We start from the raw sequence: 26583 nt of genomic DNA on the forward strand, positions 1-26583 counted from the left end.
GGGGAAGAGACCAGTGGAGATGGGGCAGGGGGGGAAGAGACCAGTGGAGATGGGGCGGGGGGGGGAAGAGACCAGTGGAGATGGGGCAGGGGGGGAAGAGACCAGTGGAGATGGGGCGGGGGGGGGGGAAGAGACCAGTGGAGATGGGGCAGGGGGGGAAGAGACCAGTGGAGATGGGGCGGGGGGGGGGGAAGAGACCAGTGGAGATGGGGCAGGGGGGGAAGAGACCAGTGGAGATGGGGCAGGGGGGGAAGAGACCAGTGGAGATGGGGCAGGGGGGGAAGAGACCAGTGGAGATGGGGCGGGGGCGGGGAGAGACCAGTGGAGACGGGGCGGGGGGGGGAAGAGACCAGTGGAGATGGGGCGGGGGGGGGGGGGAAGAGACCAGTGGAGATGGGGCGGGGGGGGAAGAGACCAGTGGAGATGGGGCGGGGGCGGGGAGAGACCAGTGGAGACGGGGCGGGGGGGGGAAGAGACCAGTGGAGATGGGGCAGGGGGGGAAGAGACCAGTGGAGATGGGGCGGGGGCGGGGGGAAGAGACCAGTGGAGATGGGGCGGGGGGGGGGGAAGAGACCAGTGGAGACGGGGCAGGGGGGGAAGAGACCAGTGGAGACGGGGCGGGGGGGGGAGAGACCAGTGGAGACGGGGCGGGGGGGGGAAGAGACCAGTGGAGATGGGGCGGGGGCGGGGGGAAGAGACCAGTGGAGATGGGGCGGGGGGGGGGGGAAGAGACCAGTGGAGACGGGGCAGGGGGGGAAGAGACCAGTGGAGACGGGGCGGGGGGGGGAGAGACCAGTGGAGACGGGGCGGGGGGGGGAAGAGACCAGTGGAGATGGGGCAGGGGGGGAAGAGACCAGTGGAGATGGGGCGGGGGGGGGGGAAGAGACCAGTGGAGATGGGGCAGGGGGGGAAGAGACCAGTGGAGATGGGGCAGGGGGGGAAGAGACCAGTGGAGATGGGGCGGGGGGGGAAGAGACCAGTGGAGATGGGGCGGGGGGGGGGGGAAGAGACCAGTGGAGATGGGGCAGGGGGGGAAGAGACCAGTGGAGATGGGGCGGGGGGGGGGGAAGAGACCAGTGGAGATGGGGCAGGGGGGGAAGAGACCAGTGGAGATGGGGCGGGGGGGGGGGGAAGAGACCAGTGGAGATGGGGCAGGGGGGGAAGAGACCAGTGGAGACGGGGCGGGGGGGGGGAAGGAGAGCAGTGGAGATGGGGCAGGGGGGGAAGAGACCAGTGGAGACGGGGCGGGGGGGGGAAGAGACCAGTGGAGACGGGGCGGGGGGGGGAGAGACCAGTGGAGACGGGGCAGGGGGGGAAGAGACCAGTGGAGATGGGGGGGGGGGGAAGAGACCAGTGGAGATGGGGCAGGGGGGGAAGAGACCAGTGGAGATGGGGCGGGGGGGGGGGGGAAGAGACCAGTGGAGATGGGGCGGGGGGGGAAGAGACCAGTGGAGATGGGGCGGGGGCGGGGAGAGACCAGTGGAGACGGGGCGGGGGGGGGAAGAGACCAGTGGAGATGGGGCAGGGGGGGAAGAGACCAGTGGAGATGGGGCGGGGGCGGGGGGAAGAGACCAGTGGAGATGGGGCGGGGGGGGGGGAAGAGACCAGTGGAGACGGGGCAGGGGGGGAAGAGACCAGTGGAGACGGGGCGGGGGGGGGAGAGACCAGTGGAGACGGGGCGGGGGGGGGAAGAGACCAGTGGAGATGGGGCGGGGGCGGGGGGAAGAGACCAGTGGAGATGGGGCGGGGGGGGGGGGAAGAGACCAGTGGAGACGGGGCAGGGGGGGAAGAGACCAGTGGAGACGGGGCGGGGGGGGGAGAGACCAGTGGAGACGGGGCGGGGGGGGGAAGAGACCAGTGGAGATGGGGCAGGGGGGGAAGAGACCAGTGGAGATGGGGCGGGGGGGGGGGAAGAGACCAGTGGAGATGGGGCAGGGGGGGAAGAGACCAGTGGAGATGGGGCAGGGGGGGAAGAGACCAGTGGAGATGGGGCGGGGGGGGAAGAGACCAGTGGAGATGGGGCGGGGGGGGGGGGAAGAGACCAGTGGAGATGGGGCAGGGGGGGAAGAGACCAGTGGAGATGGGGCGGGGGGGGGGGAAGAGACCAGTGGAGATGGGGCAGGGGGGGAAGAGACCAGTGGAGATGGGGCGGGGGGGGGGGGAAGAGACCAGTGGAGATGGGGCAGGGGGGGAAGAGACCAGTGGAGACGGGGCGGGGGGGGGGAAGGAGAGCAGTGGAGACGGGGTGGGGAGGGGAGGAGACGAGTGGGATAGAAGGGAAGGCACGGGAACCGAATGGCAACTTCTGCTTCAGACCACAGACTGCCCTGCTTCTGCTCAAGTTCGGGGGCCCCTCGTGGGACTCTCGTATACCCCCCACCACCCCAGCCCAACAGGCGCCCACCCCCTCCCTCCGCGGTGTCACACTCACAGGGGGGTTCGGACACAGCCGTGCGCGATGATTTGTGGGAACTTCTTGAGGACGCCGATGGCGAGTGGCTGGTGTTAAGGCCCGAGGCGCCCACGTCGAGTGCATTAAAGTGCTGCGGAGCTTCCAGGCTGGAGCCCTTGTGCTGAACACACACACACACACACACACACACACACACACACACACACACACACACATATACACACACGCACACAGAGTTCCACGTTGCAGCATCGAGATCATGGCAATGAATTAGGTGACTTCAGTTGTTCTCTAAATATTTAGGAAACTTTGAAGGGTATTGAGAGAAATACTGTACCTGTTTGGAGATAATTCCAAACACATTCGGGTGGACTGTTTATACAAAGATGTAATCTAGCATCTTTGAGAGGCTGGTAGCCTGTAAGCAGTGTTTATTATACTTTCTCGCCTTGTAGTTTGATAGTTTAGATTTTCGTAAGGGATTTGGCATTTTCTTTTTTCCTTAAAATTGTCACCTCATGCCCAGAATCTTGGCTTTCCCGGAAGCGGGTGGAGAGGCCGGTTCTAGAAATAAGGTTGTTGGTGGTACTGGATTATTAATACTCCCATGAAACAAACGCCTTTGGACTCTTCTGGACACTATCCCCCCACTGCTCTTCCTCTGCAACCTCAGGGCCCCCGAGTGGAGAACAGGCAAAGGGCCAATGGTCTCCAGTTCTTGACCCCGGGATCCCAACTGATGCTGGGCCCCCAGGATGCCTCTGCCTTGAGCACAGAATGGTGAGAAAGCGGCTGTGACGTGCCAACCCTGAGGAACCATCTTTCCATCCTGCACTGGGGTAGGTGTCATAAGCCTAAGAAAACAGGGATTATAATGATTTTTAAGCTAAAGAAGAAACATAATGCTTACTCTCCTGGGCTAGGCTTCTACCTGGTCTCAGAAGGATGGCGAGATTCCTGGGCTGCTTGATGTCTCCTGGTCTCAGTTCTTAAATCTCTGTGTGTGACTCTACATGGCTGCTCTGTATTTTGAGTCGTGGCTCCAGGGAGGGTGGACACCGCGTGTGCCCGAGTACGGCTGAAATGATTGCTACGAGACCTACGGGCCTTTGTGCAAAACAGAAACGCAGGATGTGCCTGGGTTTGCTGTGCTAAATGTCCATTTTGAGGTCCTGTTGCTTGGTCACTGTCTCCCCCAGATCACAGCCCTTAGAGTGGGGTCCCTGGCCCATGGCCATTGGCGAATTGCATGCTCCTGGTCAGCAGAGAAGTAAGTACAGGAAGTGAGAGTAGGAGCTGAGAAACTTTTATAGCCGTTTGACATAGCCACACATCCCATCCAAGCAGGGGAATCTGCATTTTTAAAAAGCGTCCATCAGTGACAGGTTTGAAATTAAAAAACCAAATGGTCCATTACTGCTGAGAGTTTGAAAAGCATGGTCCTGGAGCTTTTCCTTTAAAAGGGGCTTCTTAATCTGGCAGCCTGAGATTGTATTTGTGTGCTTATACATAAGTGCAGGTTGATGAGAAGTTCCGTTGGGCTCTAATATTCCCAAAGGATCGGAAACCTCAATAATCAACTTCCGACTGGATGATACACACTCTGCCCGATCTTCAGCTGTGGTGTATGGTGTGTCTAACACCTGCCTATTAACAGCTTAATTCCACCCTTGGACGTGATACATGATGCATTAATGGACAGAGCTGGGTAATAAACACATCCATAAACGATGACAGAGGTGTCGCATCAGTGTGCTGGTGATGAATCACTGTACGACACATCACCATGTAGCCTGCCAGCAGGGGAGGCTCAGCAAAGATGCGACTGCTGTCTGGTCTTTAAAGGGGATTTCTCCCTCTTCCCAACTGAGTTCTCAATGGACCAGAGATGCTTTTGTCGGACCACTGCTGCTGCGTCAGTTTCTGGCCAGAGACTCTGGATTCTAGGTCACGGGCAGGCTGGAACTTGAACCCTATCTCATCAGTTCTAAGAGGCCCTTTCCCTCTCACATTGTGACATATCTGAAGTTGGGATGTGTCCTTCAACTAATGATAAGAAATCCTGACTTCACAGATTGGCAGCATTTTCTCTTTCTCAGTGGAGATAAAATAATGGTAGACCTTACAATTGATGGCTTCTTAGCTTTGATGAAATACAACACTCCCTTCCTTGCTTTCTCTCTTTTTCTCCCAACATTTGTGTTTGCTTGAAGAATGACCTTTGAGAAACAGAGCTCTCGTCTACTTGCAAGTTCCCTTCCAGTTGTCTGACACGCCAGGAGCAGAGACGGGGGACAGCCTGGCCAGAGGGGTCCAGAGAGTTCAGGCTGGACGAGGAAGGAGGTCTGGGCTTTGGGAAGAGAAATACCTCCCCACAACTCTCAGAGCTCCCTGATGCAAAGCTGGCTCCAACAAGGCTGTCAACTCAGAGCCCCAGACACAGAAATGGAAAGTACGCCCTGCCAGTGAAGCCACAGAGGGTGTGCGAGGGGCAGCGTGCTTGTGGGACGCTCTGTTGTAGGCAGAGTATCAGCCTTAGGCTAAGGGGAGGGCAGGGCACTCAGACTATTCTCTGCCTCGATGGGACGATGGAGTAACCCCCAACTTTTCATCTGTGGGACAGACACAAAGTGGACGTACTATAGGCAGACCTTGTTTTATCACGTTTCACCTTATCACACTTCGCAGGGAGTGTGGTTTTGTACAAATGGAAGGTCTGTGGCACCCCTGCCTTGTCAGATGATGCTTAGCATTTTTTTAGCAATGAAGTATTTTTAAATTAAGGTATGTACAATTTTAAAAAACCTAATACTATTGCACACTTAATAGGCTACAGTATAGTGTAAACAGATCTTTTATATGCACTGGGAAACCAAAAAAATGTTGTGTGACTCGCTTTACTGCGACATTCGTTTTATTGCGGTGGTCCGGAACCCACGCTATCTCTGAGGTGTGCCTGCACAGCCGTTCTTGTAAGGCTGGAAAGTGCCGAACCCTGCTCTGAGTCCAGAGGCTGTTTCTTGCACAGCTCTGTGAGTTCCCAGCCTCGGTGGCTTTGGGTACGTTAGCTACATCCTCTGTGTGCTGCTGTCTCACCTGAAGAAGGACAGTAACGGTGCCCGCCTCACAGGAACCTCACAAGGGGCAAATAGGCCAATACCCCAAAATTACATTGAACAGTACTGGGAACATAGCAAGAGCTCAATAAATACGACCTGCCATTTTTAGGATGACTGTCTGTATGATCACAACTCATGGAAGATTCTACTTAGCCAGACTTTGCCTTTAACCTCTGCTGGGCCTCACAATACCTTCAGTGCCGAAGGGTGGACGGTCTCCAGAAGCGGGTCCTCCAGGGCCAGCTCTTGCCTTCTTTCCACCCGGACCTCTGCGTAACTGCTCAGGAAATCAAGAGACCACAGCTGGAGGGGGGGACCTTCCAGGACGACACCAGCAAAGAGGGCTAGTGTGACAGGTCCAGGTTCCCTGCGTGATACCCCTCCCAGAACAGCCACCAGCAAGGAGGTTAGCCCTGTTACTTGTCTGAGGCTGGAGTTTCTTTCTGGGCCTAAATTCCACTGCAGTCACTTCCACTGTGACATTCAGGATTATCTTCCTTTCCAGGATGTTTTTATTTCCTTCTCCTTTACTGATCTCTACCCACCCTCACCCCGCAACCCCCAAACATAGTTGTCTTTAGAAACCTATTTTCCTCTGTAGAATGAGCCTCAGCCTTCAAATAATTAGAAGACTTTCTTAAGACCTACTCAGTTTGGACTATGCATAGGAGGAAGTGACACGTAACTTTTTTTTTAGTAATTACAGACTACGAAACTGCCGGAAGCTTTCTTTCGACCAAACCTAGAACTAACCAGACCCAGACTGTCGATTAGTCTATGGACCCACTTTTTGAATAGCGTGGGTAAATCAGTTCAACATGGTGATGGCTGAGTGACTCAGCTGTGGCTTTTGCCTCGTGTGTGGAGACGCAGGCTGGGCGAGGGGTCTTGGGAGTGGTGGTGGCTCTTGGGCCTATAGAATGCTTGTGACCTCGTTTACTCACTAGGTCACTCCCTACTTTCTCTGAAAATCTGGGATCTGGGAGGCAGAAGGTGGAGAGGAAGAACAGGGTCAAGGGCAGATCTGAGGAGAAAGGTGCTGATGATGTCCAGCCTTCCCTGGGGGCAAAGGGACCCTCTGGCAAAGGGCCAGGCAGAGAGGGGGGACTGGCCATGGAATCAGAAACCAGTGGCTGCTGACGTGCCCAGGGTAGGCTGCGAAGCCAGGATCAGGTCCCTGAGAGTGGGTGCGCAATGTGATGGTCATGGTCACTGGCCAAGAAATACCTGTGTTTCTTATCTCTCCTCTTTCCCCACTTACTAAAGAAGAGGGATTTACTTGTGTGTGTGTGTGTGTGTGTGTGCACGTGCGTGTGTGTATGGATAGTATTATTCATCCATTATCTACCTATCTATCCATCCATCATCTATCTATTATCTATCTATCCATGTATCTATTATCTACCTATCTATCCATCTATTATCTATCTATCCATCCATCCATCATCTATTATCTACCCATCGATCATATATCCATCTATTATCTATCTATCCATCCATCCATCATGTTATCTATCTATCCATGTATCTATTTTCTATCTATCTACCTATCCATTATCTATCCATCTATTATCTATCCACCCATCCATCATCTATTATCTCTATCCATGTATCTATTATCTACCTATCTATCCATCTATTATCTATCTATCCATCTATCCATCCATCATCTATTATCTATCCATCCATCATCTATCCATCTATTATCTATCCGCCATCTATCCATCTATTATCTATCCATCCATCATCTATTATCTATCCATCTATTATCTACATATCTATCCATGCATCCATCATCTATTATCTATCCATCCATCTATCCATTATCTATCTATTCACCTATCTATCATCTATCTATCCAAATATTATCTATCTATCCAAATATTATCTATCTATCCATATATTATCTATCTATCCATCCATTATCTATTTATCTATTATCTATCCATCCATCCATCTCTCCACCTACCTACCTACCCATTATCTGCTATCAATCATCCACCTCTTATGTACATGTATATAATGCAGTAGGTATGTATATGTAACTCTCCATCTATCATCTATCTGTTATCTATCATCTATCTGTTATGTACGTATATAAAATGCAGTCCTTCTAAACTTTCTTTCTTTGCTCTCCTCCAATGCTCTCCTCTAGACCAGTTTAAAACCGATTTATGTTCTTAAAATTTTTGTAGTTGGGAAACCCCCAAAGAGCACCTCTCCTTTACCTTCGGGAGGGACTGCGACCCGCACGGCAGCGCCCAGGGAACGCCGGTGTGCTGCCTCCCTTGGAAGCCCCGCCCACCCACGCTGGGCTGGGGGCGCCCCCGAGGCCACGGGACCGCCAGGAACCCTCTCCCACCGGCAGCCTGGCTCTTGTACCAACCCTGCCTCGGTTGCCAGCAGGGGTTTTTTAAAGCGTTCAAAAGAAAGGGGACTATGTCTCTGAGTTATTTAGAGGCAAAATTTTAATCTTCTTCTCCAAACAGCGACAAGGGAAGGCTGGGGGCCGAATGGAGATGAGGGGAAAATCTGTAAGTAGGTCACTGAAGCAGTAACTTACTAAGGAACATCCTGGCCACCTGGAAGGCTCAATAAGGCTTTTCAGAGGGGCCTGACGGGACGCTGGGAGGAAGTCTCAGCCCTGGGAGAACAGGGCTGGGTGTGGAGCCGGAAGGGATCTGAGCTCTGCGGATTATTCTGTCCACTGCAGAGCACAGCCCAGGCCCCGCTGAAGAATTCAAGCCCGGGGCTCGCTCCTCAGAAACGGGGTCCACTGAGGGTGACGGGGCTCTGACGGAGCTGCCGGGGGCCGGGCCCACCCTCCCAGCCCCCTGCCCGCACCTGACCACTGAGTGCGTGCACACGATGAACTCGGGCTTGGAGTTCCACTGGTGGTAGGTGATGTAGTAGTGAGTCTGCAGCCAAATCCACTGCTGGCCTTTCGTCAGAAACCGGTAGCAACACGACTTGCCTTTGCCAAACTGCATCACTGTGAAGAGAAGACAGAGTCCGCACATCACCAACGTTAAGACGAAAATGATCCTTTTGCCCCAAAGTTACCGTGAAAAACACCAGCTTTCAAAAAGACAGTGCCACACATTGGTCCCTTCCCCAGTTGTGACGGATTTTAAGTCATTATCAAGGTCAGGGTAAATGGTAATGAATTCTGAAACAACGGAGGAATGATTCGCCTGCTTTCCCAAATGCTCCAAGGCTTAAGAGAGCCTTAAATCAGGGCAGATCCTCCAACTGGAATTTAATTAAAGAGAGGCCCTGGCTTTCCTGGTGCTCATCCTCTTGCTGCAGGGGGAGCTGCCTTCGGAGCGGCAGGAGCCCAGCGTGGGAAAGACCATCCAGACGCTGGGAGAACTAGACTGAAAATAGACATGCCAGCCAGCGGCCTCTGGACACATCCCGTGGCTGCCAATCTGCCACGTATCCTCCTTCTACGCGGTTCCAAATAGAGAACCGGCCACAGGCGCCTTCCACCCCGGCTCCGCCGTGCGGGGCTGCGTGGAGGCCCTCCGGTCAAGCCTCTTCCGGCTTCCCTGGGGGCGCCCAGCACACACGGATGCCGCTGGTTTAAGCCCGGGCAGGGCAGAAAGCTGGGCCATGGGTCCCAGGAAGAGGAGCAGTTGGGCTTTATTGTTTTTATTTATTTATTTGGACGCACCAGGTCTTAGTTGCGGCAGGCGGGCTCCTTAGTTGCGGCATGGGAACTCTTAGTTGCGGCCTGCACGTGGGATCTAGTTCCCTGACCAGGGATCGAACCCGGATCCCCTGCACTGGGAGCGTGGAGTCTTCTCCACTGCGCCACCAGGGAAGTCCCAGCAGTTGGGTTTTTTTTTTTGTTTTTTTTTTAACATCTTTATTGGAGTATAATTGCTTCACAATGTTGTGTTAGTTTCTGCTGTATAAGAAAGTGAATCAGCTATACATATACATATATCCCCATATCCCCTCCCTCTTGCGTCTCCCTCCCACCCTCCCCATCCCACCCCTCTAGGTGGTCGCAAAGCACCAAGCTGATCTCCCCGTGCTATGCAGAGCCGATGGGTGTTATTGCCTCAGTGCCTGGAATTTAGCTCCTATTTACGCAAACGGTCAAGAGAAAGCCTAATTAGGAGACTCAAGTGACAAAAGGAGGCACTGAATCTACCAATAAAATAATATTTGTATTAAATTCTTTGAGCCTGAGACATGATTAAATGAAGATTGTACCAACACACTGCTAAGGGGACAGTTGGAGCCTCAGGTAGACAACTAAGTTACTCACAGGAAGATCCAACTGGATTTTTAAACTCAAGATGCCTTCAGTCTCTCCTCAACACAATAGGAAGAGGGACTTTTTCGACTACCTAAAATATATCCCAGAGTACTCAGAAAACAGTTTCCTGATATTTTACAGGAATCATACTGTTTACTGTCTTCCAGGGTGCCTAGAAAAACCTCTTCAATGGATAGTTTGTCCTTGTCAAAAACCTTTGTTCTGTTTCCCTAGGAGACTAATATCTTGAGGTCATTTTAAAAGGCCTGATCATCAAAATTGTTAATAAAATGTTCTAAAGCTTAAAGAAAAAAAAAAAGAAAAAAAAAACGAGGGAACTTCAAAAGGCAGGGCGGGTAAGGGTAGGGGCCCAACAAGCTGAGAGTGTCTTGCCCAGTCCTTCAGACACTTAAGGTAGTTCTACACCCAGGGTGGCCTTTCTCCCTTGGAAGAGTCAGAAGCAGCCAACGGCTTGAAGTAGCCGTGCTTCTCACATTTCACGGGCCCCCGGAGCGCTAGGGGATCCTGTTAAAATGGATGCTCTGATTCCATAGGCCTGGCGGCGGGGGACCTGAGGATCTATACGTCTAACAAACTCCTTTTGACACCCACGCTCTGCTCGAGGACCACCTTTGAGAAGCAAGGGGTTACCGTTTTCAAGGTGAGGCTTAACACCTAAGGGCGGCTCCTGATGGAACTCACGCCTGTTCTTGTGTCAACGAGATTACCATGGGTCCGACAGACGGGCATCTGGCAAAACGCAGTGTTGGTGGTCAAGCCGTGTGGCAGGAGCCGTAGGTCAGTATTACTACAAATGTTCCTAACTCAAAGGTAGAACCTGGCACCAAAAATATGGCTTTAAATGGTGAATTCTTGACCCCTCTTGCTAAGTGAGAGCCCAGACGTGCTTCTGGTTTCCCCTCCGTCACACCATGAGCCTCGCCCCCCATCCCTTCGCCAGTGTGTTCCCCTGGTCTGTGGCAGAGCGCCTTCCCCGACCCCGTCCCCCAGCGGGGTGAGGGACCCTCCTCTGAGCCCCTCGATACCCTGTGCACAGCCCCTTCCAGACACCAACATCCCATCAAGTCACTGTGCTTTTCCATCAAACCTTGCTCCTGCAGGGCAGCAAGGAGATTCCGGTCATCTTTCTGTTGTGGGCCTCGCTCAGTATCTGACCTGTTGCTTGTGACCCACACATGTCTGCTGACTAAAGAAGAGTTAGGAGAATTCGGTATTCTGTCTTTGAAACGTATTGAATAATTTAGAAAAAAACACGGAGCGGCATCCCCTTAGTTTCTTAAGATCAAACAGCTTGCGTATCTCAGGGGTGCTGGGAAGGGGCTGGAGGTGGAAGCAGACAGACCAAAGTCAATTCCAGGTGAAAGCAAAACATGGGGAAATCCAGATAGGGACTTCCACCTACTCCTAGATCATCTCCGAGAAGACAAAGTCCTCCACCTCAGAAGAAACCAAGTAATAAGTTGACTTCCAAAGCCTAAGAGTCCTGCCGTCAGGGCTGCGGGGAGAGAGCGGGGGGCCCTCTGGCTGGGGCTGGTGTGAGGTACTCACGGTGCTGGTGGCACCTGGCCAGGAGCTCCAGATCGTCCACGTGGTAGTAATCATAGCCCGAGGTTCCCAGAACTTCAAACGGCAGGTATCCTATGATCGGAGGAGCTCTGCCGAGCAGAGTGGGGGTCATTCATCAGAGAGGAAGGACCGCAGGGCTTGCCATGGTGGCCGACGAGGGGGCAGTTTGCATGTGTAATGATCAACCTGGGGGCCTCATTTCTCGAGAATAAGAGCAGGAAAATAATTTTGCAATGGTCAAAACCGGAGAGGCTGTGTTTTCCAAAGTGCTCAAATTTTTTTTGGCATTTAGATACTCAGTTCCCTTGGCCTGACCTGGCCCCGATAATCATAAATGTTGTCACTACTGAATAATTAAAAACAGCTATACATTGGGTCAGCCCAACCCCAAAGTGTAATAAAAAAAAACAAAGGGTGGGAAGGGGAGAGTTCTTGTTCTTAAACTGTGAAAAATGTCACGAAAGAAACTAAGCAGATTGGGTTAAAGGGACAGAAGGGTGGTGAAAGAAATAAGATGAGAGTTTCCCTCACATCTGGTCCTGCCTGATGGGAGCTGGAGAGGGTCCCGAGTGGGGTGGCGGGTGAGAGTATCCCGAAGATGTCCCGGGCTGAGATGCCTGGCTCTCCTGAGAGGCTCTGACCCAAACCCAGGACATATCCTCAGAGGGGGCAAATGCAGTGGAGGGAAACCTCCTGCCCCCGGCTGGGAAGCAGTTTCCCCACTGCCAGAGAGCCCTTCTTGCATAGACCAGGCCTGACTTTCCTCCCCCAAGGAGAGCCTGGCTCATGGAAACAAGCACTTGAAAAGCACCCAACCCAAATATGTTTTTCTTTTCACAAACCTGTGATCCAGAAATAAAAATTTCCATTCCAAGCTATGTCTTGAAGTGAATTCCTCTAAAGGTTTGTCAACGATGCACATTTCCTGTATTAAGAGGGAGAAAAATATTACTCGGGGTGCCAGATGCTCAACCCCGGTTCGTTCAAGAATGCACGGTCGGCAACAGAAGTTAAAATCGTTTAGAGCAAGTCTCCAAGTTGTGTCGGACTGCAACTCCGCATCTGTAGCTAATTTTGGTATCAGATGATGCTAAATTTATTTCACAAGCTGCGGAAAAATACCTAAGAGCCAAAATGTCACACCACTCCTTTCCTATTATCTAGACGTGTGGTAAACATGTGGCAAATGGCTTTTCATCTGAATTTGAATTACTAATTTAACTCAGCATTCATGCAATGTTAAATTTGCAATGCTGAATTCATGCAATTCATGTTGAATTCATGATGTTAAATTCTGATGTGAAAGCAATCACAGATAAGAGACCACAGGCCGGCTCTCAATTTGACTCAGTTTTTACCTCTGCCTGCCCTGAGTGGTGTCAACAAGGACGTGAAGGGTAGGGAGGCTTACAGAGTTCTAGAAGAGCATCTCTGCAGGCTGACCAGCAATTCATGCTGCCTTCCAACAAAATGGCTCGCAGGGAACCAAAGTTCGGGGAAAGAGCTTGTGGGGCTGTCACCATACAGAAATCAGACATTTAACATTCTCAGAGTCGGTGACAAGTTCGTTGAAATCTTATTCTTTCCCAGAAAGACAATGAATTACCCATCACTCAGTGTGACTCAGTGGTACTCGCTCCGCATGATAAATTCTCTCCGGGTACTTGCCTTCAAGAACTGTGGTGTTGCCAGGCGAACAGTGGCAATGAAGCAGACCTCCTTTCCCAGGGGCATTCGGCAGGGCCTCGAAAGGGCGCTGTCAAAGCCGTTACAGGAGGGGCTGGGCGCTGGGCAGAGGGGAAGAGACACAGGTCAGCCCCGGCTGGTGCAGAGCCAAGCCCCCACTGGGCACTAACTGAGAGGCCTCAGGTCCATCAGCTACCTCATTTTCACGGCGACTCGGGGACCTAGGTGCTACTCTCATCCCCACTGCACAGGAAGCCGAGGCTCAGGCTGGGAAGCAACTCGCACAGGCCAAACAGAGCTGGAGTTCGAGTGAGTGGCACGGTGCTCTCCCCCGCCCGCCCCCCCCCCCCAAGTCCTGCAGCCACGGCGGTTACGGAGCCGGGAAGAATTCTCTGCCAGCTGAGCAGCCGGCCCCGTGCTGCAGCAGGGCCTGGATGAGCACATCAGCCAGGGGCCTGAAGGACGAGCTGCATCGTCAGGCAGTGCTTCTGATACTGATGGGCTAGGGGAAGTCGCAGGTCTTGACACACGGTGACCCCGCCTCTGCCCCTGGCCCTGGAGCGGCCCACTTGGGATTCAAGGGCTTCTGTCCTGAAACCCCCCATCTACCCACCCCCCGGGAGCCCACGCTGATGCAGGGGCTTGACTGAGGAGATGGACTCAGGATTCAGGGTGGCCCCAACGGGTATGCAGTGTCCACAACAAAACTCGCCGCACAGGTGACAAAACCTGCTCACTGTGTCTTACGTATTCTTACAAGTCTGGGAAGCTGTGACTTCCCTTATTCTACAAATGAGGATGTTGAGGTCCAGGAAGCTTGTGTATATTAACCGAGGTGACTCAGAGTGGAAATGATGCAGCCGGGCCTCCACCCAGGTCTTGGGACTCCCAAGGGGGGGCTGTTCTGGGCTCCTGCCTACCATGATGCTGAGACCAGGCCCCCAGGGACCTGGGGGCAGTACCACTTGGCATTAGCAGCAGTTTCCCTGGGAGCCGAACACCTGTCTTCATGGTGCCTGTGAAAAACCGCTTTACCTTCCAGGCCAGAGAAATATTCTGCTATTTTAGGTGGAGTTTGCTAGGTGGGAAAAAGAGCCCTGTTCAATATGAGAAAACTCACTGAATTCTCTCCAGATTCCCCAGAACATTCGACATGATTGCCCCCATCCCAGGTCAGCTAATTCAGAAACTCGGGGTGAAGCCCAGGTATCGGCACTTTTAAAAGCCCCCCAGATTTACTAACGTGCAGCCAGGGTTGAGGATTATTATTCGAGATAAACTATACTACCTCTTTCTTTTTAAAATGTATTTGATTATATCCTGTACATTTCTGAATTGTAGATTAAGACAGAGTTATGTTTTCCAATCTGAGGACATATAAAGCGTCAGAAAACTAACTGTGTTCTAAAATGAAATCTGCGCAACTCTCTTTGGATTTTGGCTTTCCAGTAATCTTTTGTTTTCTATGTTTACAGCTTTCTAAGTGATTCTATCTATAATGGGTCTTCTATCTATAGTGGTCTTCTACCCACTAACATGAATAAATTCTTTTTACCAAACATAGTCTCTGAATGCATTCCCATAAACACTAATAAAGGTTTCCAAACATGAATATAAAGTGGGTAAAATAAAAAACCGTGGGCCTGAGAGACTTTACATCTGTCAGTTGTTGGCTTCAACAGATTAATTTGTAGGGCGAGCCAAGGAAGTCATCAAGGGAAAGGAAAATAAGTCCACATAAGGGAAGGGCCTGCAGATGTGAACATCTGCGTAATAAAAAGAAAGACATTTAAAATACCCCAGATGTGAAAATATCCTCTCTGCTTGGATCTAACAGACATCTCCCACCAGAAAACAACCTAATAAAATTCTCTCTTTCAGGATAGCAAGGCCTTCCAAGTGAATATCTGAGGACTTCCCAGGAATTTAAGAGAACGTCTCTTTAATCTGTCTCTAAACCATGAACTGGTTTGATCCTTTCGGCTGCTAAATTCACGTGCTCTGTCAGTAAGCGCCTTCCTCGGTGATTTACAGTGAAGAGGACAAGGTTGGGAACACCAGCCCCTGACCACTTCTTCAAGGGGCAGAGCCTCAGATCACGGAAATTAAGTGGATGTTTTGCAGACCTTGCCATTGGCCTGGGTGTCTCCCAAGGTGGTTTTACCAGTCCTTTTATAACTTCAAAGGCTTTAAAGATGGAAATGCATCCAGGAGGGAAATTTCATGATTGCTTATAGTCTGCACTTGATAAGCCAGATACTTAACAGAGGGGCCTGGAACTGAGCAAATTCCTTCTAAACAAGCTTCTCCCTCCACAAAACCTGAAGCAGATGAAGGCTTGATCAAAGGTGAATGTGAATCAAAGCTGAAAGTTGTAACAGAGGGCAAGGGGAAAACCTTGGGGGAAAACCAGGGGGAAGAGGACACTTTCAACCTTTGGCCAGTTGTGTCTGAAATGACTTGTTCTCTCAGCAGGAGCCTTCTCACAAATTCTAGAGGCAAGGAGAGCAGGCTGTGCCCTGGGACCTCCTGGTAATAGGGAACACTTAGAGTAACTTCTCTGGCACTTCTTATCCCAAGGTGGTTTAAAAACATTAATTAAGGATTTAATTAGTTGTTTCGATTTAAGTCATAGAAAAAAATAGATCTAATTACAACTGGCCTCCCTAGCCTCTCAGAAGGATTAGCCACTCATTGCAGCATAGCCCCATCTTATCAGATCTCTGACTGCTTCCAGACTTTTCCTTTCCCCGCCACCCAACAGGCATGCGTGTGCACGCGCGCACGCGCGCACACACACACACACACCGCACTCACAACCAACAAAAGTGATGAATGCTTGCTACTGATACACTCCCCATCCCCGCCCCCCAGAGTTACTCAAAAGTGATCTGAGCACAGCCTAGTGAATCACTACAGTGCGGCCTCACTGTTTTGTTTGAGGTGTAACAATAACATAACAATATTTTACAACATTTATATCTTGTGTAATTATAAAACCCAATATAGGGGCTTCCCTGGTGGTGCAGTGGTTGAGAATCTGCCTGCCAATGCAGGGGACACGGGTTCGAGCCCTGGTCTGGGAAGATCCCACATGCCGCGGAGCAACTGGGCCCGTGAGCCACAATTACTGAGCCTGCACGTCTGGAGCCTGTGCTCCACAACAGGAGAGGCCGCAATAGTGAGAGGCCCGCGCACCGCGATGAATAGTGGCCCCCGCTTGCCGCAACTAGAGAAAGCCCTCGCACAGAAACGAAGACCCAATACAGCCAAAAATAAATAAATTAAAATGGTGCTAATATTAAAAAAAAACAACAACAACCCAATATACTATCAAAGATAAGTAATTTTGTGGTTATTTGCCATGCAAAAGGATCCAGTATTTGTTTGCATCCCATTAATACAAATAATGAAATACGATCTGTTTTAAACTGTAATAAACTGATTTATAGTGCGGGGACCGCAATATACTAGAGATATATTTAATTGTTACCTCTGCCCTCCTCAAACACGTATTAGGACACAATCCCCAGAATAAGTATTTAACTTTGCATCAGATGTAAAGGAGACTCTGGGTGCCATAATTAGATTATTTCGAGGCAGACAGAGAGCCGTTATTCCCAACTGATTTAGTATGTTCTGGAATGGAGAAAATGTTCACCAAACTATACTTTTTAGTGATTTACATGTACATTTTACAGGGGACATGTTCTGTGTATAGTGAATAAATAGCTTCTATAGTATCCAAAAGAAGAAGTGACCTTGTCTTGCCCAAAGCTAAAGAGCTAGCCTTCTCCGCGCGGCAACGGGGGCAAGGCTTCTGTCTCCAGTTCTGAGTGGGCGTCTTACCCACAGCAGGCATCCAACATGTGTTTACTGAATGATGCTCTCACGAGGTGACCTTCCACCTCACAGCTTAAAGCCTAGTTCGGGAAGAGACCTTCTGATCCTCACCAGCAACCAACGCGCAGACCTTAAGACCCCAAGGTGGCTTCCCTTCCACAGCCCAGCCTGGTACTGCCGGTGGCTGGCGCACAGTGGGAGGGTGGCCCACGGACACGGTTCTGGTTCCACTGAGGCTCAGGCTGACTCACTGCCCTCTGATGCATTAACCCCGGTCAGAAGGACACCTGGGTGAGATGAGCTGCGAACCTGCTGTGAACCAGCACACGGCCATCACCACTCGGTGGAAAACAGTCAAGCGCCCGTCGTGGGCCTCGTGCTTGGAGAGATGCAGGATGTGAAAAGGGTCTACGGGGTTATGGATTCCCTTCTTTACTCCCATATCGTTCATCACTGAAGCCTCTGATTTCTGAGATCCCGAAAGAACTTTGCCTTGGGCTGGCATTCTTAGGATTCCAAAACCAAGAGATCCCAAAGGTTCTCTGGAGAATAAGAATGATGAGGTCTGTCTCACCTGGCACCTGGGGCTGGCTTCCAAGTCTGCCTGATGACAGAGGTGAGCTCCCAAATCACTCATGATGAGGAGATAAGGATACCATGGGGGCAGGGAGACCCCAGGGGGTATGAGAACGTGCTTCCAAAGGGACAGGAGAGATGGAGGGAGAGGCAGGGATGGTGACAGGGAAGGTCAGCCAACAGCACAGACTGGGAATAAATGGAGAAAGAGGTAACTTTTTCTCCTCAGCATTGGTTCAGCCATCAGGCCCACACAATGGAGTATTCTGATCAGAGGTGGCCTGCGGATAAATTCGTTCCAACAGCTGTAGGAAAACACACTAATAGTCCACAAGGAGAGTGACAAATAGCTTTCTCTGCACTTCTTGGAACAAACGAAAAACAAATCTGGTAGGTGTCTGGGAAGACGTGAAACAGTCGATGAGGAGGTTTGTTAAAGGAGGAATAAAGTCCCTGAATTTCATTTGTGATAAATGTCCAAAGTGTTTGGGATGGAGTGTTAGAATGTGGAGGGAAAAGTTAATTTTCTGCACCTTCGTGAGAAATCATCTCTGGCTAATTATGCACTCTTTCCAGACTCTTTTTCTCTCTCTTCACAGTATCCTTCCCCCAGTGTGTTGTGAAAAGCCAGCCAGGTGACCGGGCTCTTAGGAGAGTGGCAGCAAAATAATCCCGTGCAGTTTTTAGCCTGGGCCACCACCCAACTTGCTGGGGTAACACACGGTTCTTCTTTTCTTTCTGCCAGTTCTGTTTGGCATTTGGAAAAAAACAATGTCGGAGAAAGGCTGAGAGCCACACGGGGGAGCTGGGGGTTTGCAATGTGCTGGACTGAAAAAAAAAAAAAAAAATCACCCTAATGGAAAAATACATGTCTTACTTGAATTTCTTCTTTCCCCTGGCATTCGTCAATTAAAATGAGTATTTGTCGGGGCCAGAAGCTTGTGAGGGCACAGATAAGATCTCCCCCAGCTGGTCGGTGCCCACAGGGCCTGATTACTGGCTGCTCAGGAGAGTGAACTTCCTACAGGCCCTCGTCCCCTCCTCCAAGTGGATATCTTGTGCACATTTTTATCACAATTATCGGACAACCCGGACAAAAGTTCCCTGCTCCCGGGCTGAAACAAGCAGAAAGATGGGGTTGATAAAGGTCTGACCATTCCTCACCACTCCATTTTAATAGATGCTCATGCGGGACGATGCCCTTGGGTAACAATTTGTTCTAGATCGTGATTCCTTTGCAATCTAATCTGGCAGCGATGACCGTTGCTGGAGAAGGACGCCGTGCATCGCCGTCTGGGTGGCAGGGACACTCCGCTTCTTACTCTTGGGGGCCTGGGACAGACAGATCAGACTTCCCTCCGTGAAGCTGTCCTTCTGTGCGAAACTCACGTCCCCACTCCCAGCGAGGTCTGGTGGGCGTGCCGTTGGTTCCCTTCACTGAGACGTCTCAATTAGTTCAGCTCAGGAAAAAAAACAAAAACCCCAAAGCCATAAAGTGAGGCAGCCTACAGAAATCCCACAGAACATACGGCATCAAGTGTTGAAAGCTGGAAAGCGTCCACTTCTGCCAGCATTTCAAATCTGGTTGCGTGGTTAGAGGTGAGGAGGTAAAATGAGGGCAGGGAAACTTTTAGCCTCTGGCGTGTGGTTTCTGGAAAGCCCAGAGCGGAATGTTTGCTGAGGGTGACCTATCTGGAACCACACCAGCCACTTTTGAAATACTGCTTTCTGGATTTCAGTCAGATGCGCACTTAAATCCAAGTCTGGGGGCGGAGGTCGGCTCACAGAGAGGACACTCTGCTTCCAGATGCCAAGTTCTTTGAGGAACGGGGGGACCTGCTTCTTAGGACCCCTTCAAGCTGTCCCTTCTTAGGACTGTTCTTTATGCCTTTGAATATCATCTGGACGGTTCCTTCCCAATCAGACTGTAGGGCTGGGGCTACCTGACTTGGGTTGGGGGTGTATTTATTCGAAAGCTTAAAAAAAAAAAATCTGTTAGCAGACAAACATAGCCCCAAATAAAGTAATTTTGTTTCAACTCTATTCTGGAAACAGTGGGCAGAGCAGAGGTGGCCCAGGGGCTGCTCTGACCAGCGGTCCACCCCGGGGCTCCAGACCACATGGCTGGGGTCAGAGTGGGCTTTTTATGGGGACAGGATGAGACATGTGATTCTACATCCCAGCTTCGATTCCTACAGGAAGCTTCTCACACAGCAGGACAGAAACTGTCCCGAAGTGAAACAGTTCGAAGAAAACTACTTTCTCATCCCATTTCCTGACACGTATGTCTTCACAGTGATTAAAAATCTAGGTTAAGGATGGGAAGTCCTGTCTGCCCTCCCTTCCCCTAGAACATCTGTGGCAAATGATGGAGTCCTAAGGAGTGACCAAGACGTGAGGATACGGATGCAGGGACATTCCATTTTGCTCAAGTATTCAGGCAACGGTTGGTGCGTTTGTCCCAGTGCCCAGGAGTCGGGGGCGGGGGGGAGGTAAGGTGGCACAATTGATGGGTGAATCTGAAAACATCCAATTAGAGGGTTTAAGCCCGTCAACAAGGGCAAAGGTGCTTTGTCCTCCCCTGCCCCGGCCCCCCAGGGTCATAGGGCCAGACGGATCCGAGCAGGTGAAGCCGATGGCATCTTCATCTACACGGTGTCAGCGTCTCCTATCTGGCTCCGTCCCACCCTCTCTTCCCTGCCCTGCAGTTGACACATTTCACCTGGGGCCTTTCGGCTTACGGCCCAGGGGTTCCCCGTGGATGTAAGTTTGGAGTAGCAGCCAGCACCTATCAGCCTGGGGTCCATCTATCCATCAGATGGGTTGGTGAGATGAGCTCTAGGCTGGGAGAGGGTGTCAAGGACAGTTCTGGGGGGGGGGCTCCCGAGTGAGGGGCCTGGGAAAGACACCAGGAAGGGGGCCACTGGCCTCCCAGCACCCCGAGACCCCAGGTGGGAGGGGGTCAGTGGGGAGTGAGTGGAGGCCAGGGGTCAACTTCTCCGACCACTCAGCACTGCTCCAGAGGCCTGCCAGTGCAGACAGCTCACAGGGCAGCAGAAGGTAACACTCCAGTTTACCCAGTGTGTATGAAAGTGGATTTCATCTTCACTTTGGATTTAGGGACACAGAAGTGGCGGAAGCCCTCCAGGAAGGTGCTGGCCCTTCCCTGGAGTGCGCTCTGGGCTCAGTCTTATTAGTCAACTAATAAGAACTTGCTGTATAAAAAATAAATAAAATTCAAAAATTCAAAAAAAAAAGGAATGATGCCATGTATCTGGAGAAAACTATAATTTGAAAAGATACATGCACCCCAATTTCATAGCAGCACTATTTACAATAGCCAGGACATGGAAGCAACCTAAATGTCCATTGACAGATGACTAGATAACAAAGATGTGGTATATTTACACAATGGAATAATACTCAGCCATAAAAAAGAATGAAATAATGCCATTTGCAGCAACATGGATGGACCTAGAGATTCTCATACTGAGTGAAGTCAAACAGAGAAAGACAAATATCATATGATATCACTTATATGTGGAATCTAAAAAAAAATACAAATGAACTTATTTACAAAACAGAAACAGACTCACAGACATAGCAAACAAACTTATGGTTACCAAAGAGGAAAGGGGGAGGGGGAAGGATAAATTAGGAGATCGGGATTAATAGATACACACTACTGTATGTAAAATAGATAACCAATCAGGACCTACTGTACAGCACAGACAACTACACTCAATATTTTGTAATAACCTATAAGAGAAAAGAATCTGAAAAATATATATATTCATATATATACACACATATATACATATATAGGTATATATACATATATATATAAAACTGAGGGGCTTTCCTGGTGGTGCAGTGGTTGAGAGTCTCCCTGCCAATGCAGGGGACGCGGGTTCAGGCCCTGGTCTGGAGGATCCCACATGCCGCGGAGCAACTGGGCCCGTGAGCCACAACTACTGAGCCTGCGCGTCTGGAGCCTGTGCCCCGCAACAAGAGGGGCCGTGATAGTGAGAGGCCCGCACACCGCGATGAAGCGTGGCCCCCGCTCGCCGCAACTAGAGAAAGCCCTCGCACGAAACGAAGACCCAACACAGCCAAAAATAAATAAATTAATTAATTAAAGAAAAACTGAATCACTGTGCTGTACACCTGAAACTAACACAACATTGTAAATCAACTATACTTCAATTAAAGAAAAAAAAAAAAGATGGGATGATGCCATTAACACCATCTCATGAGATTGCCTCCAGAATTCAATGAGACGACCGGTGTCAGGACTGAGCCCGGGGCCTGGTACTGAGGAAACACTCCTAAGGTGAGCTATTTTTATGATCCCATCATTCCATGTTTATTGAGAAATAAACCTACAGAATCAAATCTGAATGATTTCTTATGTTAAATCTTACTTTAGCAGCCAAAAATGGTTGAATGTTGGTGACTTCATAGGGTTCCATCTTAGAAATTCATTTGTCTGACATTTTTTGCTGTTTTAATCCAAGTGAGAACTATATTTCAGTTTTTCCACAATTACATTTGGAGACTCTTGTCTCAAGAAAGCTCCCCTAACTTTGGTTTGTTTAGCAGGCTCTGCAAAGACACTGGTTTTAAACTCTTGGTTTTAAAATTTCCACTTTCAATGCTGTGTGTTTATAGCAGTAACAGTTCCCCCCACCAAAAAAAAAAAAATCACACATAACTTCCACACATTCTTTCAGGCAAACAAACATTGTCTCAACTTGAAGTGAAAATAAAGCCTTGCTGGTTAAAAAAAAAAAAAAGTCTCAGGTATGCACAATGAAGCCTGCCTATTTCCTTGAAATCCTCTAAAACGTGATAAAAGACAGGAAGCTTCAAAGCGACGTTCAGTAGCATCTTAATGAGAGTCGTGGAAATGTACATTCACAGGATAACGCTGCTCACCAGCCAATCACAACCCGGTACCCTTCATTAAGTGCGTGTGCTGTTGTCACGGAGACACGTGGGAGCAGCATCCCATGATTCCCACAGTCTCGGCACTCTGGGGACCCTTTCTTGCATGCGGCCAACTGGGATAGGCTGCTACCCCAGCAGCTGGCATTATGGCCACGGGACACATTTTAAGCAAATTCCAAACCACTGCTTATATTAATTCAAGGATAGAGGTGCCTGGCACCATAAAGCAAGAGGAGTGTCATTAAAATTCCTATGGAATGCCACGTAGTAGTACAATGGGGCAGTGTTTCTCAAAGTCCACGACCCTTTGCATCAGAACCCCTAGGTTCTTTTCCAACTGCTCAGTCCCAGCCGCACCCTCAGGTGTGCTGAACTAGAATCTTCCAGGGGCACCTGAGAATCTGCATTGTAACAGGCTGCCTCACCCAGGGAACCACAGCACCGGGCTGGCACCACGTTGAGTTTTCCACGAGGTACCCCTCAGGTCAGTTTCTTTACTTAGTTGTGTGGTTCATTACACACGTGTCTCATGAGGTTCAGGAAAGCCTCTCAGATGAGTCGGATTAGACACGGGCAGGTCTTGGCTTCATCCCGATTTGCCCAGATTTAGGGGTCCCCTTGGGAAGGCTGACCTGCCACCACTCCCAACCACTCGGGCACCCCGAGCCCTAGGTGGGGAGCTTCCGCAAATGGCCCCGACTTGGCCAGGGAGCCCATCATCCAGGCATCAGCCCTGAACACTGGGCCTGGGGGATCATGCTATTTAGCAAACAGTTGGAGCCTCTTAAGCAAAGCATGTATATTTACGCAAATAACATACAACAGGGACCGTCATTAGGACTCAGTGCCATTACTTTGGCTGCTTCTAATGGAAACTCTGGGACTCATTCGATGGGGGTAATAGACTGGACCGTGGGTCCAGAGTTAAACAACAGCAAGCGAAGCAGCACAAGTCAGCCGCCAGCATCCACTCCCTTGTGTCACCCACCGGCCCACCCCCTCCTTCCCGGGGCTCACCTTTCTGTATTTGTTTCCCTTTGCCATTTTTTTCTCCTTCCCTCTTCTCTCTTTCTACCATTCCCTGTCAACACCTCGTTCTATTCCCCCCGCCCCATCTTTGCTATTTTAGGAAACGTTAGAGCTTTCAAAGTTAGGTGTTTTGTGTTGGGTTTTGAGGACTGGCCACTCTGTCCCGGGCTCCCCAGTGGGGCTGCGTGTTGGGACTTGCGTTTCTGAATCTCTGGCGTCAGGCCTGCATCCCCATTTTGCCTGGGTCAAAAGTAAAACGGAGTGTTGAAGTCTGCTTGAGAGTTGCAGCCTGGGCTTGGACAATTAGTTATCTGGGTAATTTCAGAAAGCAAGATTTTACTGCTTGGCTTATGCTGCCTGATAATTCATCTAAGGGAGATGGCTGGCTCCTCTTAAAAGGACCATGTCCTGTGCATTAGGGCCAGACTTAGCAGAAGGGCCGTGGAGTAGAGCTATGAAAACAGGCTGTAAAAAGCAGCCTGTAAAAAGGAGGATAAAAATGCAGAAGCCAAGGTTAGGGATCTTCATGTCACAGTGAAGCCCTGTTTGGCTGTGTGTAGGCTGAACCCGTTCTTTATGAACCGTAAGTTGTTTCTCACAGCACAGAACTATTCCATTAGCCTGAAAATAAATAAATGAATACGGTGCCTCTCAGTGGGACTTCATGGGCTGGCATAAACAGGTGGGGATGCGTGTTCTTCCTGAATGGGAGATACCATTTAGGAGCACAAAAAAACACATCTTGGGAACACAGAAATCCAAATGCAAATATGGAAAGCACATATGCTCGCCCTTCCTCCCGCCCCTACGTGCACGTTTGCGTGAGAAAAGCCACTGCCACAATTATACGACAATGAACGCTTACCATTGTTGTAAGAGCGAAAATTTCCTACAAATTTTATGTATTCATAAGTTGGAAATTCCTTTGGGTTCAAGCTGCCTCTGAGAAGATGGCAATAAAACTCTAAATCGTTGTCAGCTGGGCCATTAAAGGAAAAAAGGAGAAACGGAATGAGAGCATTACACTGATTCTAGACTAAACAAGCTGCATCTTGTGAAACTCACAGGGTTTGGTCAACACATGGCCGGGCTATTTCTCTCATTATGACTGACTTTCGGACATGGTTTTATAACCTTTGCAACACAGGTTTTTCCCCTCCGTAGTTTACAGATGTTTTGCACTCCATACTCGGACCCGATTAGTCTTAATTTGCTCACAGATGTCTGCGGTTGGTTCTGTCGGCCTTAATTAGTTCTGGTTGTTTTCATACTGTATATTAAAATAAAGCTGCTCAGATAGAGCTGCTCTCTTTAATCTTTCCACTTTGCTCTGAAGGAAAATCAGATGTACAATGGGACACATTATTCACGGAAAATGGACTAAGGCTTGAATAAGTACAAGGCACCCTTGCTACTGCCATCAAAATACATGCTTCATTAAGTGACCAGACCAGCTTTCTATCCAGGCCGCCAATTTTGACAAAAACTTTAAAATTCCATAAAACCTGCAAATGTATATAAATAACCAGATGACAGCCTCAAAAGAGAATTTGGAGTTTTGACCTAATTATTCAGTTTTTAGTTGGTTACTTAGTATCATAAATACAAATCTAGCCTCATAGTGTCCTCCAAAATAAGCAGATTATTCACTTAATTTTGTACCCTTTATTACTAAAAGGCTCTCATGTGGGGGAAAAAAAAAAGGGATCTCTTGTATTCCATGCAAAACAAGTTATTATTCTTAAGCTCTGTGCTTTAAAATTTTCCGCATAAAAGTTCAACGTCTTACATATTCCAAACTCCGGTTTTAGCTTTGAACTTAAAATATACCTCTAAGGATCTTGGAAATGTTCTGAGTCACAAGGAAAATTATTTTTAAAATTAGTCCTCCCTTCTTAATTCATTCTAACCTCCTTTCAAAAGTGACATTCTCATCTTTCTATCTCGTAAAACCAGTGAAGTTAAACTTACATTTTAAGTGTTCTGGGGAGGGGGAGTCCGTCACGAGCATATGGGAAGAAAGCATTTTGTAGACTTCTGAGTGTTCTTGTTCTGGAAGGAAACGTAACAAATTCTGATCCGTGACATCCGACTGGAAAAGAAAAGAAAGAACCAAGGCACACATTCCACAAAGACGAAAAATAAAAGCATAAGCAAAACCTGAAACTTCGTGACAATTCAGAACTGGTTTCTGAAATGAGAAGTTCCAGATCTGAGTTTCTGTGAAGACTGTGTAATTTTGTTCTTCTTTTTTTTTTTTTTTTTTAATTTTTTTTTTTTTAAGTTAGTTTATTTATTTATTTTTATATTTATTTTTGGCTGTGTTGGGTCTTCGTTTCTGTGCGAGGGCTTTCTCTAGTTGCGGCAAGCGGGGGCAACTCTTCATCGCGGTGCGCGGGCCTCTCACTATCGCGGCCTCTCTTGTTGCGGAGCACAGGCTCCAGACGCGCAGGCTCAGTAGTTGTGGCTCACGGGCCTAGTTGCTCCGTGGCATGTGGGATCTTCCCAGACCAGGGCTCGAACCCGTGTCCCCTGCATTGGCAGGCAGATTCTCAACCACTGCGCCACCAGGGAAGCCCAAGACTCTGTAATTTTGAATTGTAATCTAAAAGGGTTTACCTGTTCAAATGCAAACGTGCTATTGCCTGTGGGCCTGAGAAGGAACTAAGACTCAAGCCAGACAAACACGCATTGGAGCCCCATGTGCTGACAACACCCCCGTGTTCTGGCTGGGGCGGCACGGCTGGTGTGGAGCCCCAGCTCGAGGCCAACCACGCACATGAAGGCCCCTGAAGAGCCCACGGGTTCCTTCTCCGACCTCTAGGCCAGCAAACGGCTGACTGTTTACTTCTTAAAGGTCTCTAATCAAAGGAACTGTACTTTTTTTCTGAGGACCTGGGCACCCGTGGACACAAAATAAATACAATGGAGTCTAGACTCAGTGTCATCCAACAGAACGGTCTGTGATGATGGTCTGTAACCTGCACAGGCCGTTAGGGAAGCCACCAGCCACAAGGCTTCGGAGCACCTGAAACAGGGCTAGTGTGACTGAAGACAGAATTTTTTTTTTTTTTTTTTTTTTTTTTTGCCGCACCGCACAGCTTGTAGGA

The 26583-nt window shown here is 49.7% G+C and overlaps 1 protein-coding gene across 1 annotated transcript in view; it reads right to left on the minus strand.

Annotated features, from left to right (window-relative positions):
- Positions 1 to 26583, minus strand: part of NPAS2 (neuronal PAS domain protein 2) — a 192892-nt gene that overhangs the window by 23900 nt on the left and 142409 nt on the right. Inside the window, exons 6-13 of the mRNA XM_082357201.1 lie at positions 25445 to 25565; positions 24339 to 24452; positions 13058 to 13176; positions 12232 to 12314; positions 11372 to 11478; positions 8377 to 8524; positions 5725 to 5809; positions 2432 to 2573 (exon numbers count right to left, since the gene is read on the minus strand). Of these exons, the coding sequence (XP_082213327.1) occupies positions 2432 to 2573; positions 5725 to 5809; positions 8377 to 8524; positions 11372 to 11478; positions 12232 to 12314; positions 13058 to 13176; positions 24339 to 24452; positions 25445 to 25565 (919 nt within the window). The remainder of the gene's footprint in view (positions 1 to 2431; positions 2574 to 5724; positions 5810 to 8376; positions 8525 to 11371; positions 11479 to 12231; positions 12315 to 13057; positions 13177 to 24338; positions 24453 to 25444; positions 25566 to 26583) is intronic.

The sequence above is a fragment of the Balaenoptera borealis genome (assembly GCF_965194805.1).
Source record: "Balaenoptera borealis genome assembly, chromosome: 15".
In the NCBI taxonomy this organism is placed as follows: domain Eukaryota; kingdom Metazoa; phylum Chordata; class Mammalia; order Artiodactyla; family Balaenopteridae; genus Balaenoptera; species Balaenoptera borealis.